The 19,606-nt window shown below is 38.7% G+C and overlaps 1 protein-coding gene across 2 annotated transcripts; it reads left to right on the top strand.

The window, feature by feature from the left end:
* Nucleotides 1–4,097: 4,097 nt before the first annotated feature.
* On the top strand, nt 4,098–18,515 carry LOC115160610 (short stature homeobox protein). Of its 2 annotated transcripts, none has more exons than XM_029710812.1 (5): nt 4,098–4,619; nt 6,079–6,287; nt 13,125–13,182; nt 13,487–13,575; nt 16,902–18,515. In XM_029710812.1, the coding sequence occupies exons 1-5, from the start codon at nt 4,370–4,372 to the stop codon at nt 17,139–17,141; spliced, it is 846 nt and encodes a 281-aa protein (XP_029566672.1). In that variant the 5' UTR covers nt 4,098–4,369; the 3' UTR covers nt 17,142–18,515. The 2 variants fall into 2 exon arrangements, with proteins under 2 accessions (XP_029566672.1, XP_029566671.1); XM_029710811.1 differs by having other exon boundaries at nt 13,466–13,575.
* The last annotated feature ends 1,091 nt before the right edge of the window (nt 18,516–19,606 follow it).

The raw sequence follows: 19,606 nt of genomic DNA, 5'->3' as shown, positions 1-19,606 counted from the left end.
CTTAGGGTCGTTCTCCTGTTGGAAGGTGAACCTTCGCCCCAGTCTGAGGTCCTGAGCACTCTGGAGGTTTTCATCAAGGATCTCTCTGTACTTTGCGCCGTTCATCTTTCCCTCAATCCTAACTATTCTGCCAGTCCCTTCCGCTGAAAAACATCCCCACAGCATGATGATGCTGCCACCACCATGCCTCACCGTAGGGATAGTGCCAGGTTTCCTCCAGACGTGACGTTTGGCATTCAGACCAAAGAGTTCAATCTTTGTTTCATCAGACCAGAGAATCTTATTTCTCATGGTCAGAGTCCTTTAGGTGCCTTTTGGCAAACTCCAAGCGGGCTGTCATGTGCCTTTTACTGAGGAGTGGCTTCCGTCAAGCCGCTCTACCATAAAGGCCTGATTGGTGGAGTGCTGCAGAGATTGTTGTCCTTCTGGACGTTTATCTAATCTCCACAGATGTACTCTAGAGCTCTGCCAGAGTGTCCATTGGTTTCTTGGTCACTTCCCAGCCCAAGAATCTTCTCCCCAATTGCTCAGTTTGGCCAGGCGGCCAGCTCTAGGAAGAGTCTTGGTGGTTCCAAACTTCTTCCATTTAAGAATGATGGCCACTGTGTTCTTGGGGACCTTCAATGCTGCTGACATTTTTTGATATTCTTCCTCAGATCTGTGCCTCGACACAATCCTGTCTCGGAGCTCTAAGGACAATTCCTTCGACCTCATGGCTTGGTTTTTGCTCTGACATGCACTGTCAATTGTGGGACCTGATATAGATAGGTGTGTGCCTTTCCAAATCGTGTCCAATCAATTGAATTTACCACAGGTGGACTCCAATCAAGTTATAGAAACATCTCAAGGATGATCAATGGAAACAGGATGCACCTGAGCTCAATTTCGAGTCTCATGGCAAAGGATCTGAATTCTTATGTAAATAAGGTATTTCTGTTTTGTATATTGAATAAATCTGCAAAAATGTCAAAAAACCTGTTTTCACTTTGTCATTATGGGGTATTGTCTGAAAATGTATGAGAAAAAAATTAATAATCAATTTTAGAATAAGGCTGTAATATAACAAAATGAGTAAAAAGTCAAGGGGTCTGAATACTTACCAAATGCACCGTACATAGTTTTATAAGTCTCTAGGTCAAGCAGGGCTGTGAATATTATGGTTTAAGTCTACCAGCTCTCACAGTCTCACGTCAGAATTAAATGTTCATCATGTTTCTCAAACGTCAAATTTCAAAGTGTTTAAGGGTAAGTTTAACCCCAGCCCTAACCCAAATTTTTAAGAATAGGGTTAAGTTCAGGCATTTACTCCAAATTCTTTGGGTATTAAACTCTGAATATAAAAAAAGACAATGTATTGGTGGATTTGAATTTGCAAACTTTGGAATCAGAGGCAGATGCTTACATCCATCATCCATCCCTGTCCACAACACTCTTTCAAAATCAATACCTACTTGAAGGTAACAGTGCTCACGGTTGCCCCTAGTGGCCGGTTTCTATATCATCTCCGGAGGTCCTCAGACATGGATGGACATGGAAAAATGACTTGTATCATGGGTGACCTGTCTGGTTTAAGTGAGCTTCGAATATGAAGGTTTAAGTGAAATTCGCTGTGAACCCCTAGTTATAGTAATACTACATGTTTGTATTCATTAACAATATAATGTAGGCCTAGTAAATAGAGGTTAACATGTGGCCTAAAACACTTGGTTGAAACTTCATATGGGCAAAGTAACACTTGATAACAGGAAAGTCATATTACTCAGCTACAGTATAATAGGTCACAACTTTCAGCTGGCTACAGTATAGGTGAATGACTATCCTGACTTGCCTTGGATACTCTTCGCCGCACTAGTGAAATAAATACGCTATTAAGAAGTACTGAACAGACGGTGGGAGGGGTGTTGAAAATGTTGGAGATATAAGACAAGGGGTAATATGATCCATGCTCCTTTACGGATGTTGCGCCACTAAACTATGGCGACCAAGTGACATGAATGCTTCTGCGTATAGAACATCAGTCTTCGATTTGCGCTGGTCGATAGCGTTGAGCCTGTCGTTGACTTGGCTCCACATGTGGATACTCCACTTCAATTGGACTGCACTCACTAATTTTCAAACGTTTCGGAAAAAAAAGAATCACTTTGAAGTTTCACAATTAAGATCCTGCTGATGAAGAGAAACCCCTCGTTTGAAATGGATGTTAGATGAAAGGACTCACATTTTCAAATATGTCACACGTGGTTGTTGTCGTTGTTTTACATTACATTTACAAGATTACATTACTTTTCGATGTTTTTATCCTAAATATTAATATTGTACTACCCACATAAATTATGTTGGTTTCATTAAATTGGCCTACAATTACTATGTTGTTATAGGCTAATGCAAGCAATTTTAATATCATTCATGATTCATCCTGTAGAGCACCTATAGTGAGAGTTTGGTAACCTGGCACCACTAAAACAGCCTAGTGGTTAGAGCGTTGGACTAGTAACCGAGAGGTTGCAAGTTCGAATCCCCTAGCTGATAAGGTACAAATCTGTCGTTCTGCCCCTGAATAAGGCAGTTAACCCATGCTCCTAGGCCTGTCATTGAAAATAAGAATTTGTTCTCGACTGACTTGCCTAGGTAAAATAAATTAGTTGTTGGCCTCTTTTGAACCCTCGACCCTTCACTAATACTGAACTATAGCTTATGTTTGAAGATAGCAACCAATATTGTCATGATTTTAAGAATGGGTTGTGATGAGTCCCATTGCAGAAAAAGTTAGTGTTATTAGGATGTAATTCGTTATTGACCACACATGCACATCAAGTCTAAGTATTCAATATGGAGACTCGGAATACCGAATTATGTTGTGAGGAGGATTACGTTCATTAACAACAAAGGGCGCAGTGCATGGCACGGGGGAAGTCCCTCTGCCTGCGCGCGTCGGCCACTGAGATGTGAGACGGGTTTTGTGATAAATGGAGAGATTTCAAAACACGCACTTAAAGAGCACAGCTTTACTGAGCGCCTTCACACTGCCGGGGCTCTCCTGGTAGAAAACCCCAGGGACAGCTCTCTTCTCTCGGTGTTTGAGCTGGACCCATACATGCATTTTAGACAATGTTCAGCTATCATAGCCAACATCTATTTCCATGAAAATCCTAGTTATAAATAAGGGAACCTTTTACACCACATGTAATGTTATTGATTATCAATGAATTTTAAGGAACATCCAGTTCAACATTTAGTACTCCCAGAGGTTTTCAATAATATGAATTATGAACAAAATGTCTAGGCCTACTTCAGATTGAGCAAACAGACATGTAAAGTCACTGAGATTTGTTGAATTGGATTGGAAGTAGAAGCCCCTATAAATGTACGAGGGAATGTTAGCCGACTTTCTGGCAATCATCTTTTTACGCATGCATTTCCTTCACTAATAATAGATGCATTGTAATCGTAAATATTTACTCACTCATAGTTTGACGAAATTACCATTACAAAAGGCAAATAATCTGGAATTTTTCTTTGCTCTCCAAAACGTCGCAAAACAGTATTTGTTGCCTATCATTAGATAATCATGAAGGAATTTATAGAATTTGTATAATCATTGGCATGCGATTTATTTGAAAATATTTCAAAGTGAATTACAATCTCAGAAAATGTGTGGAATGGAGCCTATTTTGAAATTATTGTCACAAATTATTTTACATCTGCACAACAAAATGAATGATATGATATAGCCTATGCTTCATATAGCCTAAATAGAATTATCCCTAGAGAAAGTATGCGTAAATGTACTCGAATCATGGACCACCATTGTAGACAGCTCATACAGCATCACTAGTCTATTGCCAATGTTTTCCACTGAATTGTAAATCCCAATAGTTAGAGCAAATGTATTATATTATCATTGTCGGGTGTTGTTTATGTTATTGTGATTTTAATTCTTACTTGTCACCTCAAACAAATAGCAACACCAGGAGGAGCAAACCCAACTACTCCGTATTCACATCTCATAATCACGGTAATGAAATTATCGTTGAATTAATTAAACATAGGCCTACAGACCTCGCACGCTTTTCGCCGTAAGGCACCTTAGGCATTTTAATGACCCGTAATTCACTTAACCGCCTCCGTCGAAGCATTGATTTCTGGAGAAGCTGCTAAAAGTTGAATTCAGACAAGTCGAGCAGCCCATAATTGCCCAAGACACAGAGATGGGGGCTGGGCTGAGGTGGCGGTGTATAAATAGTGTGCTCTCAAAAACACAATCATAACAGCAGGAGTGATATCACGACGGAGCGCTCTACGAGCAGACGGCTAAGGTTATATAGGTAATTTTAAAGTGGATTTCCGTGCTCAGGACCACGGAGCGGCCATGGAAGAACTTACAGCGTTCGTCTCGAAATCTTTCGACCAGAAAACCAAGGAGAGCAGTAAGGAGAGTATAACGTACAGGGAAGTTTTGGAGAGTGGCTTGGCGCGGGCGAGGGAGCTAGGGAACTCGGAGACAAGTCTACAGGACATAACGGAAGGCAGCAACCACTTCCCAGTACATCTATTCAAGGAGCACATAGAGCTAGAGAAAGAAAAACTCAAGGAGTTTAACGTTTCAAGGGCCACAGAAGGTACGTTTTTATCCACCCGCTCGAGTTGTAGCGTGAATGGCTGAGATGCATCGCATTCTTACACGGACCAAGCCCTTGGTTTTTACAATAACTGACATCGATTGTAAAAGTATTGTGGCCAAAACATTGACAAGCTCAAAACTGTAACGAAAACATTTCGATTACTGCAGTTATTGTTGAAAGTATCTCGCAAAAACAGGTCGTAGTAATTTGTAGATTATTTGAAGCAGTTTTCTCTATAATAGCCTATTTTGAATGTAATAGCATACTACGAATGTAACCTATATAATATCAATATTATCTCACTGCTGTCGATCATTGTAGCGTATTAAATAGCAAATCATATCGATGAATAATCACGTATTGATGGCGATGAGATTTTGGATGCAGTTGCAGAAGTTGGATGCATGCTCTTGCACTGTAATAGGCATATCGGTGTCTGGATGTAAGTTCTCCACTACCTTTTTGTATAGCACACAATTAGTCCGTCTATAGGTCCGTCTATAATGATGAAAAACAATTGTTACAGGCAACACATAAGGTGATGATCGTAATAATGATATACCAAGACTTTAGCCCCGGTAATAATATGTTTATAACCTGTCATCAATAACTATCCGAACATAACTGTCTTTTAAGTAAAAACTATTAACTTGTGAAATCTTGTAAAATATTCAGATTTATAGACTTTAATACACCCCAAGTTAAGTTATTTATCAGGTTTATAAGTTTAACTGCCATGGAAATGGTTTGTTGTATGATAGATAGGCCTATGATATCATATACAACATTTCACGACAAGTAGGCTAATAGGTTGTAGTTAGGTTACAAACTCGAGGAATAACCTTTTTTCAATCTAGAAGAAAAAAAAGATAATTTTTTAAAAATATAATTCACAACTTGCTGTAGAACAATGACCACTATAATTTTCCAAAATAATAATCACATTAAATAATAGCATATAATGGGTTGGTTTGGGGTATAGCCATGCTCAGTTTTAGATAGTGAATAGTGCGTTTTCGGCAGGGCATTCCTGCCAATAAAGGTGCCATGTGCAGTCTGTTAAATGCCATTGAGGAAATTATAATTAGACCTGAACGTCACATGCTTTTATGATCGAGGATATCATAATGTGTGTGAATCGTGTTCAATATAATATAGCCTGCATTTTGGTAATTTATTTCTAAATACATTTGTAAATTGTATTTTGACCAATAGACATCGAGCTTCTGAAAAATGTTCTCTTCTCTTTCTCTGGCTGGCTACCATAACACATACTGTGTGTGTGTGTGTGTGTGTGTGTGTGTGTGTGTGTGTGTGTGTGTGTGTGTGTGTGTGTGTGTGTGTGTGTGTGTGTGTGTGTGTGTGTGTGTGAGAGAGAGAGTTGTAGTTGCAGGTGTAAGCGTTTGTTATGTTTAATCTAGAGGTGTACTGTATTTTAAAACGTGTGTTCACGCAGGGATATATGAGTGTAAAGAGAAGAAGGAGGACGTGAAGTCGGAGGACGAGGACGCACAGAGCAAACTGAAGCAGCGGCGGAGCAGGACAAACTTTACCCTGGAGCAGCTCAACGAGCTGGAGCGCCTGTTCGACGAGACTCACTACCCCGACGCCTTCATGCGGGAAGAGCTGAGCCAGAGGCTGGGACTGTCAGAGGCAAGAGTGCAGGTAACACCCGGTCTCCATAAACTGAAAGTGAAAACAATAACTATAACCCTGCAGGTATACGCTTTTGGACAAAACCCTAGATAGGTCTGTTCCTAATTTTCATCAACGTTTTGTACCAAAAGATGTGGGCAAAAAAAAGTTGCGCTTTTGGGCGGAAAGCATAAAGGATTGTTGTAGGTCTCGTTTCACAGAGCCTTCGTAGCGTTAAGATAATTTTTAGAACATTCTTACCTTCTTAGATGCTTTTTCTTACCCTTCCACGTCACTTTGTTCACAGAAGATCTTCGCTTAACACAGAATCAAGATGTTTAGCCTATCCGTCTGACTGTGAATGCCGCTAACTTCCAAACAAAGTTAACTACAAATAACCTACAAAGTTGCCAAATTATTTGCAATTGTTACAATTTGATAAAATTATGCTTCAAATGAAAATCGAGATGACTGCATTAAAGTTTCCCACGGGGGGCCAGTGCAATAAAAAATGTATGAAATGTATGCATTCACTACTGTAAGTCGCTCTGGATAAGAGCGTCTGCTAAATGACTAAAATGTAAAATGTAAATGTAAAGCATAGGCTACATGGGCCTATATAGGCTAGGCCTATTTACATTTGGTTTTATTTATTTATTCAGGAGAAAAAAACATCGAGAGTCTCAACACAACAACCAAATATAATATGAAACAAAACAGCAATCAATACAATGTAAATTCAAAAATACAGCACAACACAAAATGTAAGAAAAACAGTTTCATTCATTCCTAAACTACTAGGTCCTCAATCAACACATTAAATTGCCCGAGCGGCACCAGAACATCCAATTGTAATGGGTTTTCTAAATTGTTCCAGCGATGAGTTGCATTAAAACTAAAAGCAGATGTATCTTATTTGATCGAGACCCGAGGAACCTCAAGAGTTAACCAACCCTGTGAACAGGTTTGGTAACATGTTTTTATACTTCAACAACGAAGTTAGGTAAGTCAGAAGCTTGTGTAGTAGAGCTTTGTAAACAAAAAAGGATTAGTGAAGTGGTCTACGTGACTTTAATGAGGACCAGCCAACCTTTTGATACAGGATGCAGTGATGAGTATTAAAACTGTCACTTGTGATAAAACGAAGGGTGCTATGCTAGACGGCATCCAAAGGTTTAAGAGTAGCCTAGTGGCGGCTTCATTCTGGTAAATGGTGTTTCCATAGTCAAGAACTGGCAGGAAAGTTGAGTGTACAATATACTTCCTGCTGTTTAAGGAACTAAAATGAAATCATTTTAATGTTCAGCCAATTTTGTGTTAACATTTGGCGACTGGGCTACAGGTTGTAATTATTTCCTCAATGTGTTTCACGATGTGTGACAACATGTGCGCAATGATGTACCCAATCGTGTGATTTAGTACATAATTATTGGGTAAGCATAATAAGCCGCTTCAATAGACTATTTACATCCATAGGTGGTAATACAGTAACTCTCTAGGAGCTGACCCGTCATCAATAATTATAAAGTTAAGGTAAACTGATTCGAGAACAGCGATACTTTTCTTTCGATCCTATCAGTATCTACAAATGGTCTAACGACGCATTTAGCAAACGTTCTACGTGCTTCTTTGGGAAACACTTAACAACGTTGGCTCGTAAATAACGATGCATCTGGTACGATCATCACAATGCTTAAATTACATGGTAACTGGGAAACGAGGCTCTGAACATGTTAGAAAAAAATGCGTGAGAGTTTGCCGGATTGAGACGTCCAGACAGTGGCATGTGGATTTATAGGTGGCGAGTCAAGAAAATTAGGCCTACTGTAATTCGTGTTTCAAAATAAGAGTGGATTTACATGAGTAAAATATGTCTAGTGAGAGCTATCTCTTCAACATCAGATTTGCAACTTTTCTGTTTACACTAGCCTTAGTTGTGGTGTGGCCAAAGGCAAATTCGTGCGTCATGTGTGAGTGCAGCTACCAGCATACCGTAAATCCAATTCAAACTATACAGGAGCTTCTCATCTAAACCATATTGCACATAATGTTGCACACTTAATTAATGCAATGATTCACAAATGTGTGGACATTGTACAGCCTTTAATTTTGAATTTGGCTAATAGAGAAAAACTTGTGGTTTACTGGCCAAATTAAAAATGAAAGACTGTAAAATATCCACACATTTGTAAATCATTGCATTAATTAAGGTAATTGAGGTAATTTTTGCATGGACATGTGGTGTGGAAGAGCCAAATGTCTTTACACTGTACCGCTCAGAGGGGGGTATGTGGTGTAGATGTCCTACACTAACACCGGAGGTTGTGTGGGAGACATCTCTTAAATATATATTTGAATCTAGAGCCTTCTCTTTACACTACACAAGTATCTCTATTGGACCTAGTTTGTGTTGTCAAAGAAGTGTAGTGTAAAGCGGTGGGCCCTATATGGATAAGATGGATGTAATGTAGGGCCTAGATCAGGAATGATGTATGGTCACAAATGAAACACGTTGCAGAAGGCTATACGGCCAACACTTACGGGTTTACAATGCAACAGCCTACTACAAACCATATTGATAAGCATACAATTTAAAAACTATGTGGCTATAAAAAAAATCGAATGTTTAGATACACTTAGACTTACTTCTACAGTGTATGTTGTCATATTGGTAAAGGTGAAATCTTTTGAAAGCTGTTACTTCACATTGATTTCATAATTAAATACATCAAATTGTTAACCTGTCAGGTTTGGGGTATATTCATTCTGAAACAGCGTCTTACTTTCCTTAAATTTCGTGAGATAAACACGTTAGGATAATCGTTTCCGGCGTACTTTAAAGACAATGCATATTCAGGGATTTATAAATAAGATAGCGCTGAGGTTTATGTTTTATATCATTTATTCACCCACTTGCAATTGTCACTGGTTATGCTTCATTTCATAAACTATAGGCCTAATATTATTTTTGGTTAGCCCTGCCTGTTTTCTTGAGGCCCAGTTATACCGAGATGTAACCTACACACACCAGATGCCACGAGACAAACATATCATGCAATATAAGATAGAGACAAACATATCATGCAATATAAGATACAGCAAACTGTGTGGATGTAACTGTCTCGATATTGTGGAAAGCCACATGAGTTTATTACACAGATTGACCTCACGACCTCGGTGAAATTAGTTTGGCTATGTTTCTAAATTACATTTCAGGGAAATACTTCTCATGGATGGTATCAAGTACAATAACAGACCAATAATAGTGCAATAATAATAACAATAATAATATTAATACAGTACTGGTTACTGTTAAACCTGTATTTATTTATTTTTCCATTGATACATTATCAAGCAAATGCATGACATGATAACAATGGCCTATTTTTTTTATATTAGACCTATCAAAATACTGTTGCTTTAAAGCAAATACAATTACACCTACAGCCGTTGCCACGTCATAGTTGCTCAAAGTGGCACTGGGTGAATTTAAACCTGTCTCCTATCACCTGGCAGATTATTGTAGAAGAAAAGTTGCTTATGTAGTTAAATAAAGGTTAAATAAAGAATTAATAAAAATAATTATGTGCTTCAGAAAGATCTTACCACATCATTAAAATGTATGAAGAGATTGTACGAGTGCTTAAGGGACACCCGTGTAGGCTATATGTCAGTCACCTCCTTTCCTCCCGCGTTGTCTTCGTAATATCTGACATTGGCTTGATATACTGTTCCCTTAAAAATGGATTAGAAATAGGCTAATTCAATTCTGCTGCAACTCAGTCGGTGGGACACCTCATGTTCTGAGATCTAATCGGAGGAATAAGTAATATTATAAGTCTACACCCAGTAACAGCTTGCAAGCGCAACATAAAACAAACATGTAATTGTAAATGGCCTAAATAAAATTCTGCTTAACAGGGTATGACATTTAGCCGTACCTGCTAAAACGCAATGGGATAAATATTTACAACAATAACACATACTATCAACACATAGGGCTATTTAATGGACTGAAATCGGCCGTTAGGGCCAAAATCAAACACATTTAAAAACTACGTCGCAGCCTCTCCTGTTCATGACTAAGGGACCGGTTTTCGATTTGAAAGCCCAAATGAATCTGAAGAAAATTGTACGGCAGGAATGTGGTAGATAGAAGGGTATTAACCTGCAGAAGCCCTACGCCGCGCGCAGCTGTCGGAAATCTAATGGAAAGTTATGAGAGCTTGGTGAGGAGCGTGGAGTAATTTGATTATCCCTACGACTAATATATTTAGGTGTCTGGTGCAGAGCTAAATTAAATGTCATTATTCACTGTCTTAATAAAAATCCAAAGGAAATTAAATTATGGTGTTTGTGAAGCGCATCATTGAGTGGTCCTTAATGGTGAAATTACTGTCGCAACCAGTGTAGTTCACTTTGACTATCATTCTGGTACGAAGGCTAATTGGAATTGATCCTGAGCTGTATACTTTTTGATTTATTTGTAGTTGTTGGGTTAATACAGACCTTTGAGGAACAACAGCAGCAGTGATTAAAAAGCAGACTAATTAAATACACCTCGTGATATAGCCAAGCCTTAAACAATCAAATAATACAATTAGCAGTATAAGAATAATGATATAGCTATAGCCTATAATAATAATAATAGTAATAGGAAACAGGCTAATAATAGGCCACAATAGCCTATTCTTAAATTACTATCTTCTAAACACAACATTAAACAAACATTTGTTTGCAATATGCAATGGAGGGACAGATTGAGGTTGATTTATTTTAGTTTTATTTAACCTTTATGTAACTAGGCAAGTTAGTTAAGAACACGTTCTTATTTAATCATCTGTGGGCAGGCAATGTCAATAATGCATACTTTATCGACAAACGTATTATAGTCCAATCCAAACGCCTTTAATGATGTTCACTTGTGTAAAATGGCTGCGGCACCATGAATAATTAGACAGCGCCCTTTGTGGTCATCTAATCGCGAATCCGGCTACTGTAAATGATAATCATAACTGAGGTCGGAGGGGAGAGGAGATAATGGATTAATGGAGAGAAATTAGGTTGATGATAGTTAACAATTGGCTATGCTGCTTCTGCAACCTGGGGAGCAATGGGGCGTAGTTAGATTACACAGAGTAACAGTGACCTTTTTGGCACGTTTGTTTAGCACTAGGCCTACATACATTTTACTGTCGACATTATTGTTAGGCTATACATTGTCTGCCGATATTTTGTACACAGCAAATTATCCAATGTTAAATCAACACTGACAGTGTCTACTGTATATGGGTCCACACGTTTCAGTGTTAAATTAGAACACTGCTTAGTGAAAAGCCTTATTTTCATATTTCCCAGAGTGCCTTGACTTTGGAGTGAAAACCACCTATTACAGTATTTTTTAGTGACAGAGGCAGAGTCCTGTGGCCTAAGCAAATATGTTATCATTAAAATAAAATTTGTTGTGCATTCTCTTATTCGGGTAGATTATTTAAGATTGTTTTAAATATCTGTGTTTTTGCATATACATTGATTGATTAATCTTATGCTACACAACGATAAATAACAAATGTATCTAAACTAATCCAATCAGTCAGATTTAACCTGCACCTGTTACTGAAATGGTTGTTCCAATTTAAATGGTTTAGGTAGTCTTCTTATCAACTTTCCTAACCCTGACAGTCATTCTGAAAACAGGGTGCGGGTTAATAAAAATTCCAACTTTTGGATAGCCTATCTCTGCCTGGATTCCAATAGGTTTTACACATCACTTTGCAAGCCGGCGTTATGTGACTTGCAGGGCCTGATGTGACTTGCAGGGCCTGATGTGGCCTGTAAACCAGGAGCTTCCTAACACCATTGTGTTAGGGTAAAATTAGGCCATCAAAGTAAGGCCTTATGATATACAGTATCATTTGAACACACCTATTTATTCAAGTTTTTTTTCTATATTTTTTCTATTTTCTATAGCGTGCAAAGCTGTCATCAAGGCAAAGGGTGACTACCTTGAAGAATCTAAAATATATAATATATTTTGATTTGTTTAACACTTTTTGGGGTTACTACATGATTCCATGTGTTATTTCATAGTTTTGATGTGTTCAACATTATTCTACAATGTATAAAATAGTAAAAATAAAGACAATTGGAATGAGTAGGTGTGTTCAAACTTTTGACTGGTGCTGTATGTATTTTCATAGAGTTACAATTTAATAATGGCATTTGCCTAGATACTCAATTGGTGAAAGCCACAGGCCTTTAAATTGAAATAATTAGATAGCCATGTCTCTGTCACTAACAAATACAGTCATGGAACTTAAGTATAAAATTCACTCGAAAAGAAAAGGCATCATGGGAAATATGCAAATTAGGCTTTACACCGTACAGTGTAAAAACAACACCTCAAAACGATTTACTGTAACACTACAGTTGTTAATTTCTTACACTAAGAAAGAGTAACAGTGTTGGCACTAAGCAAAGTGAGTCCAGTTTACTCTAAATCAAGTGTTGTTTTACACTGCATATCTCTCTACAGTAGAACTATGCAAACACCACAATCATGTTCATTTGAAGACTTTAAGAGTAGAATGGGGAACACTGCAAGTTAAATCTTTAACACTTTCTAAAGTTTTATTTTATTAACACCAGTTCAGTGGGACTCATATGTTCACTGAAAATAGTGTACATGTACATTTGACACTTTCCAAGTTAAATGGGGAACACTGAAACAGAGTTAAATCTTTAACACTTTAAAAGTCTTATTTTAACACCAGTACAGTGGGCTGAAATGTTTACTGAAATTAAGGTACAGTTAAATGTATACCATTGATTTTGCTGTGTATTCACTGCTTACATTTTGGTTTCCAGGTTTGGTTTCAAAACAGAAGAGCAAAATGTCGAAAACAAGAAAACCAGATGCATAAAGGTAAATTCTATTTTACTATCCATCTATTTGTTTAATGATTTATGTTGTGATGATTATTAAGCTTGTACTTTTACACTAGCAAATGTTTATTCAACGTAATTCAGTGTCCTGTAAAAGCTTGCTATATTTTGTGCATTACCTACAATAATTATGCGCGCATGTACTTTATTATGTCAAATTATTATATTATTACGTGCAAAATGAAAAATGTAAATCTTGTAAACTTTGACCTACCATTTCAGCCTGCCTTATAATCAAACATAACTATCTCACTGTCTGACAGACACTTCTTCCTACTTTCCAGGTGTCATTCTGGGCACTGCTAGTCATCTGGATGCCTGCAGAGTTGCGCCATATGTCAACATGGGAGCTCTACGGATGCCTTTTCAACAGGTGCTTTGTTTTCTATTTTTCATGACGAATCCCACATTAATTATTTACTTAGAAAATGCATGCATGAGTGATTGTACACGAGCAAACGTCAATATTTAACATCCATTAACTGACAAAAAGCTATAGTTTCTAAATGTGTTAGCATGGTTGAAAGGTCTGATGCAGTCATACAAATTCACGCTACTTTCCCCCCTCTTTGATCCATTAGAATGTGTAGTTGATATTGAGCCCCAAATTATAAACAACCATACTTCTCAATCATCTCTGAAGTGAGAGAGATAGGTTGCGGTTTTCAAACGCTCGGGTGGCAATTGAGAATTCTATGAAGCTGGGGGGGCGGTGTGTGAGTGTGCACAATTCAAGTCAACCCCAGAACACCTTTCACCTTTGGGGTGTGTTGAGAGTGGTGTGTGTGTGTGCATATGTGTTGGAGAGTCGTTTGATCTGGCGGTGTCTGTTTTTGCGGCATGGCCACTGCGTTGTCCGCCTCACCCCTGTGAAAAGCTTGGCTCTAATTAAGCGAACACCTCGGCAATGGGAGCACATAAAAGAGATGATGAAAGCAGAGACTGGAGAGGGCTCTGATGGATATTGATGGTGAGCTGCATTTACAGGGAGGGAGGCATGAGGCCTGTGTACTGAGAGAGAAGCACTACCTCTACCAGGCCTGAGACAGACAGCAATCCAGGGTTACCACCCATGACTGTATTTGTAAGTGACAGAGACAGGGTTGTTTATTATTTCCTTTTAAAGGCCTGTAGCTTTTACCAAATTAGTATCTAGGTGAATGTTATCATTAAAATGAAACTTTATGACAAAACGTTACACATATTGTAAGGCCTTACTTTGATGGCCTAGTTTTACCCTATCACTATTGGTGTTAGGAAACACCTGGTTTACAGGCCACATCGGGCCTGCAAGTCACGTTATGCTGGCTTGCAAAGTTGGAAACCTATTGGAATCCAGCCACAGTTAGTGATGTTACGTTTGGAACCAGAGCTCCGAGGCATGCTACCAAATCACTAAGCAGCTAACTTCAAAGCAGTGTGCCAATTCGTGTATCACTTTATCAATGACGTCTGAAGCTTAATTTGACCACATGCTTTTTCAAACTATGTGTAGCAGAATGTGAGATCCCACTGATTTTGTTGTGGTTCCGATGCTTTCTTCGTTTCTAAGCTGTTTTCATACATGACCTCTACTGGACACCGTACTTACCAATATAGTTAGGATTTTGTAAATGTAATTTCACCTGACAGATGGCTTAGTAGGTGGAGTAGGGAACTATGGAACATTCAGGGACATGAGGGTATGAGGTCAAATCCTGTTGAATACACACTATTTAATTTTTTTTTAACGTAAATTGTGAAGCTTCATTTAACCACATGCTTTTTCAAACCATGTGTAGCAGAATGTGAGATCCCACTGATTTTGTTGTGGTTCCGATGCTTTCTTCGTTTCTAAGCTGCACTTTCTGCACTGTTGTTCAAATAATTTATTGTATATAGTATATTATAACCTGGGTCGTTAGAGCCCTGAATGCTGATTAGCAGAAGCTTATATTTAAGCAATAAGGCACGAGGGAGTTTGTGGTATATGGCCAATATACCACGGGTAAGGGCTGTATCCAGGCACACCGCGTTGTGTCGTGCTTAAGAACAGCCCTTAGCCGTGGTACATTGGCCATATACCAAACCCCCTTGTGCCTTATTGCTTAAGTATAAGCTTCTGTCTTATGCATTCTAAATAATGCCATGGATTCAGTAAAAAAAAAAGAGTGAACTTGAAAGCAGAAAAGTGAAGCATGACGTAAGCAAGTCTGAAATGTAAAAGTGGAAATTACAAACTTTAAAAGCCTTTTTTTAACCTCGAATACACAAGGGCTTCCCGAGTGGCACAGAGGTCTAAGGTGTTTCCTCTGAGACATTGGTGCGGCTGGCTTCCGGGTTAAGCGAGCAGTGTGTCAAAAAGCAGTGTGGCTTGGCAGGGTTGTGGTCGCATGGCTCTTGATTTGCCTCTCCTGAGTCCGTACGGGAGTTGCAGCGATGGGACAAGACTGTAACTGCCAATTGGATATCAATAAAAAAACTGGAATACACTACAAGTTTGCATTTCTTGCTGTGCAGGAAAATTCCTTCAACAGGATGGTCAAATTAAGATATGGCATCTGAAGCGTCCGTAGCAGCTCATGCCCTGTTCCATTTCACTGATCCGTTGAGCAAACTTTACGACACGCTAAGAGATCCCTTCTGAAAGAGGGGCTCCCTTCTGTGTTTGACAGACAGTCTGGACTGATACATTTGGAACAAGGCCCTTTGTTTGAATGTTAGCCATGCCTTATGAAAAATTAGTATCCATGCATCTGGAATCGGGCCTCTTTTTTGAGTGTTTGGTAACAGTGCCACTTGGTAACCAAGGAGAAGAAACCTACTGGGTATTTATGCACTGCCTCGTGTCTGTGGGTCCTGTCACTGCAATGCAGTGAGAGTACAAATACTGGTCAGCAGTATGCAATGAATTAACGTCCAAGAAAGCATATTTTGGGGTTTACATTAATTCTCTCTTGCAGTTAAACAACTTTAATTTCAATGATTTTCCAAAATAAAAAATTGGTAAAGACAGCTTGCTCGCTCTTAAAATGTTTACCATACGTTGCTTAAATTAAGTGTTATTTGGGTTGGATGAGAAAGCAAAAGGCATTCCACTTCTCTGTTTTCTGTGGAGTTTGAAACACATGAGAAATGGCACGAGGCAATGTAGCTCTCCCTCTGAAGTACAGGGATGTGTAATTTTCACCTACTTCTCAAAAGAATTGCCAAGAATGTGAAAACTGATATTCTATGCTCCTTATGACTCGCTTTCCCTTTGCTCAGGAATATTTATGGATAAATATTTATAATCTTAAATACGTGAATCTTGTTGGGGGGCAAATTTGTTTATTTATGCAGTTGAATCCATAATCAGGATAACAAGACATTGCATATTTCCAAGGTTATGAGGGAGTTCTCAGTGAATTAGACAAATCTGTGTAGGGTCTTAGAGAAACTTTGATTCCAGGCTGTGAAATTGGACATTGTGTCTGTGAAGTTATGTATGATTCATTAACTTTAAGAATAGCTGACATGAAAAAAGGACTCTGAGTGCACTTCCCAACTATTCTCTTAGAAAACACAAAGTAAGCAACAGCTTCAAGGGGGTAGAACTTGAAGGGGAATTTAATAGTGTCAAACTGTGTAACCTAAACCTTCAGCTCTCCTCACATACACACAGCCTGAAGGGCTGGGAAGGACTCACTAACCTAGGGTTTGTTTTTGGTTGTCCTGCAGGTTCAGGCCCAGCTCCAGTTGGAGGGCGTGGCTCATTCTCACCTGCACCCTCACCTGGCAGCGCACGCACCCTACCTGATGTTCCCACCCCCACCCTTCGGACTTCCAATCGCCTCGCTCGCGGACTCAGCCTCTGCAGCGGCGGCCGTGGCCGCGGCTGCCAAGAGCAACAGCAAGAACTCTAGCATCGCCGATCTCCGACTCAAGGCAAGAAAACACGCTGAAGCTCTGGGTCTCTGACCTCACCGGGCTTCCCCTCCACTTGCCCCATGCCCTCATAATCACCCACTTCTCACACAAGACTGAGCTCAGTGATCGGGTCTGACACTTACAGCTTAAACAAAAAAATATAAATAAAAACACTGAGAGGGAGAATGTAAGAGAAAGACAGAGAGAGAGAGAGAAAAAGAAAGACACAGGTAAAGAGAGGGGTAGAGGATAAGTGGAGGAAGAGGAGGAGGAGGCGGTGGAAGATGGAGAATGGAGCGAGAAAATTGTCACAAAACCAGCTATCAAAACAACCACTTGTAGAGAGAACGGTAATTAAATACCAATGAAATCTCCTTTTACTTTTCGCCCAACAGGCAGGACTTCTGCGGGGCCAGTGGCTCAGTCCACTCCAGGCACACATCACACGTCCAGGACCGTACAAACACATGTGGATGTCTGTCTGAGCTGAGGGACAGGGCCAGGCCAGGCCAGGGCCAGGCTAAACCAGGCCAGACCAGACCAGGAGACTTTAGAACAAAGCAAACTGTCAAAGCAAGCAAGCAGGGCCAAATACTAGAGCCTCACTGAATCCGATGCCGTCACGTTGACTTTACAGACTGTTGCATGTGTGAGAAAAGGCACTGACACCACAAGGCATCGGACCCGCTCTAAACTTTACACACAAAAAAGACAAACAAAAAACAAAAAAAAGAGATAAGAAATGGCCACTGTATTGTTTCCTGCCGCTGCCCAGTGCATGAGTTTGATTGCAGGACTGCAGGTCTATCATGGAGCCTGGCCTTTAAATTGTATCTGACCTAACGCCCCAACTCTGTTGTATCACTGCCATTCAAACCGCCCTCTATACCCTCATCCACAAGGTCAATGGTCATTTGGGTTTGATTTCCTTAAAACTGTTGACTGACAGGAAGAAGCGATTCGAATCCCTTATTTCTCTGCTTTCGGAGGACTAAGATATGTGTTGCCAGGAATGTGTTCGAGTCCAAAATGTTTTTTAGCTTTTCTCCTCACATTGTTCTCTCTCTCTAGCTTTCTTTCTTTCTGTTTATCGTGCTATTTCCTAGGAATAGAAGTGAAGATATTCTTTGCACTTCAGGTTTTGTATGTGGGTGTTTACAAATGGCACTACTAGAAGATACTACTTTACTAAACGAGGTGGGAATAGGAACCAATTTGGTTTTTATCATGTCATCAAAAAGAGACGTTCACGAAACGTTTCGAAGGATAAAGGGTATAACTGCAATTTTTTTGTAATTTTTAAAACATGAAGGAACCATCAGTTCAACTGAAATGCACTTTTGTGCAGTTTAAGTGCAATACTGTAAATATGAAAAAGTTTAAAAATAATAATAAACAAATTGTTAATTGTTCATTTTAAACAAATGATTTTCAGTCATTTATTTCATGCACTGATAAAATCGGTGTGTCTAATTTCTTTGCCAAACAGATCTGTTTTTCCTAAAGCATTGTATTATGTTGCGAACTCATCCTCAATCATGTGCCATAACTTCAGAGATTCAATGGTTTTCAAATGTAGTTTTGTACACACCAGAACACTTAATAGCCTGTTTAGGTAGACATGAGCACATGTGTTTCATGCTGCAGAAGTTAACAATTGAAAAACTAGGATCTGAAATAATTTATCATAATTGATATGGGACAAAGAATTTATGTTACATTCCACCAAAGATTCTAACAAATTTTACAATATGTGTTATAGGAACAACAAAGCCATGGCAGTGTTGTTTAGGCCTGTACATATTAAACGTTGCATGTTTAAGTTGCAATTTCATGTTAAGATAAGTAAGATAATATCTACAACCTAGATAAATAATGCCTACCAGCTAGGATAAAATGTTGAACACTTGTAAATTCAAAGGGTCTTTTTTTGTGTCATTGAGAAACAGATCTCATAGTCAATAATGCCTCGGAGTCTGTAGATCGCTGTAAGGTCTACCTCAAACAAGGTTTTATCAACATTTCCTAAGTTCACAAACCACCATTAACTGTTGTTTAGCAATGTCTCCATTTTAAATTAAACACGTGGGTGCTTGAATTGATTATTTTAGAAAGTTTATACAATTATTAAATAGTTGAAATACAAGTGTACATTTTTACATGGCTTTGCATTTATTTGTATATGTTTTTTAAATGTTACATTTGCAAAGGGTGATAGATGCGTGTCTGTTGTGCATTGTTTGCCTAAAATGTAGCATGTCCGAGTTTACAAACATTTGAGGGATTTGATTTGATTAAGCTCTATGGAATTTCTTATCCCCACCACAAGTATTATCATTTCATTTGCAAGCATGCTAAAACATGATCACTATACCTTTTTTTTTTCTTTTGATTCACAAAATATGAAATGTACATCTTGTAAACTATCAATACACTTATAAATATTTGTATTTCAGTTTTAAGATACTTATCTCCATTCCAGATGAATCAAAACAATATATATATATATATATATA

Source organism: Salmo trutta, chromosome 24 (assembly GCF_901001165.1).
Source record: "Salmo trutta chromosome 24, fSalTru1.1, whole genome shotgun sequence".
NCBI lineage: Eukaryota > Metazoa > Chordata > Actinopteri > Salmoniformes > Salmonidae > Salmo > Salmo trutta.
This window is presented reverse-complemented; position numbering and strand designations above follow the sequence as displayed.

Bases quoted from the DNA above. Each gene is read 5' to 3' on its own strand.
- LOC115160610 (XM_029710811.1), top strand. From the start codon at position 4,370: ATGGAAGAACTTACAGCGTTCGTCTCGAAATCTTTCGACCAGAAAACC. The intron at 6,288-13,124 runs GTAACACCCGGT...TTTGGTTTCCAG, and splicing joins TGTCAGAGGCAAGAGTGCAG to GTTTGGTTTCAAAACAGAAG. The intron at 13,183-13,465 runs GTAAATTCTATT...ACTGTCTGACAG, and splicing joins AGAAAACCAGATGCATAAAG to ACACTTCTTCCTACTTTCCA.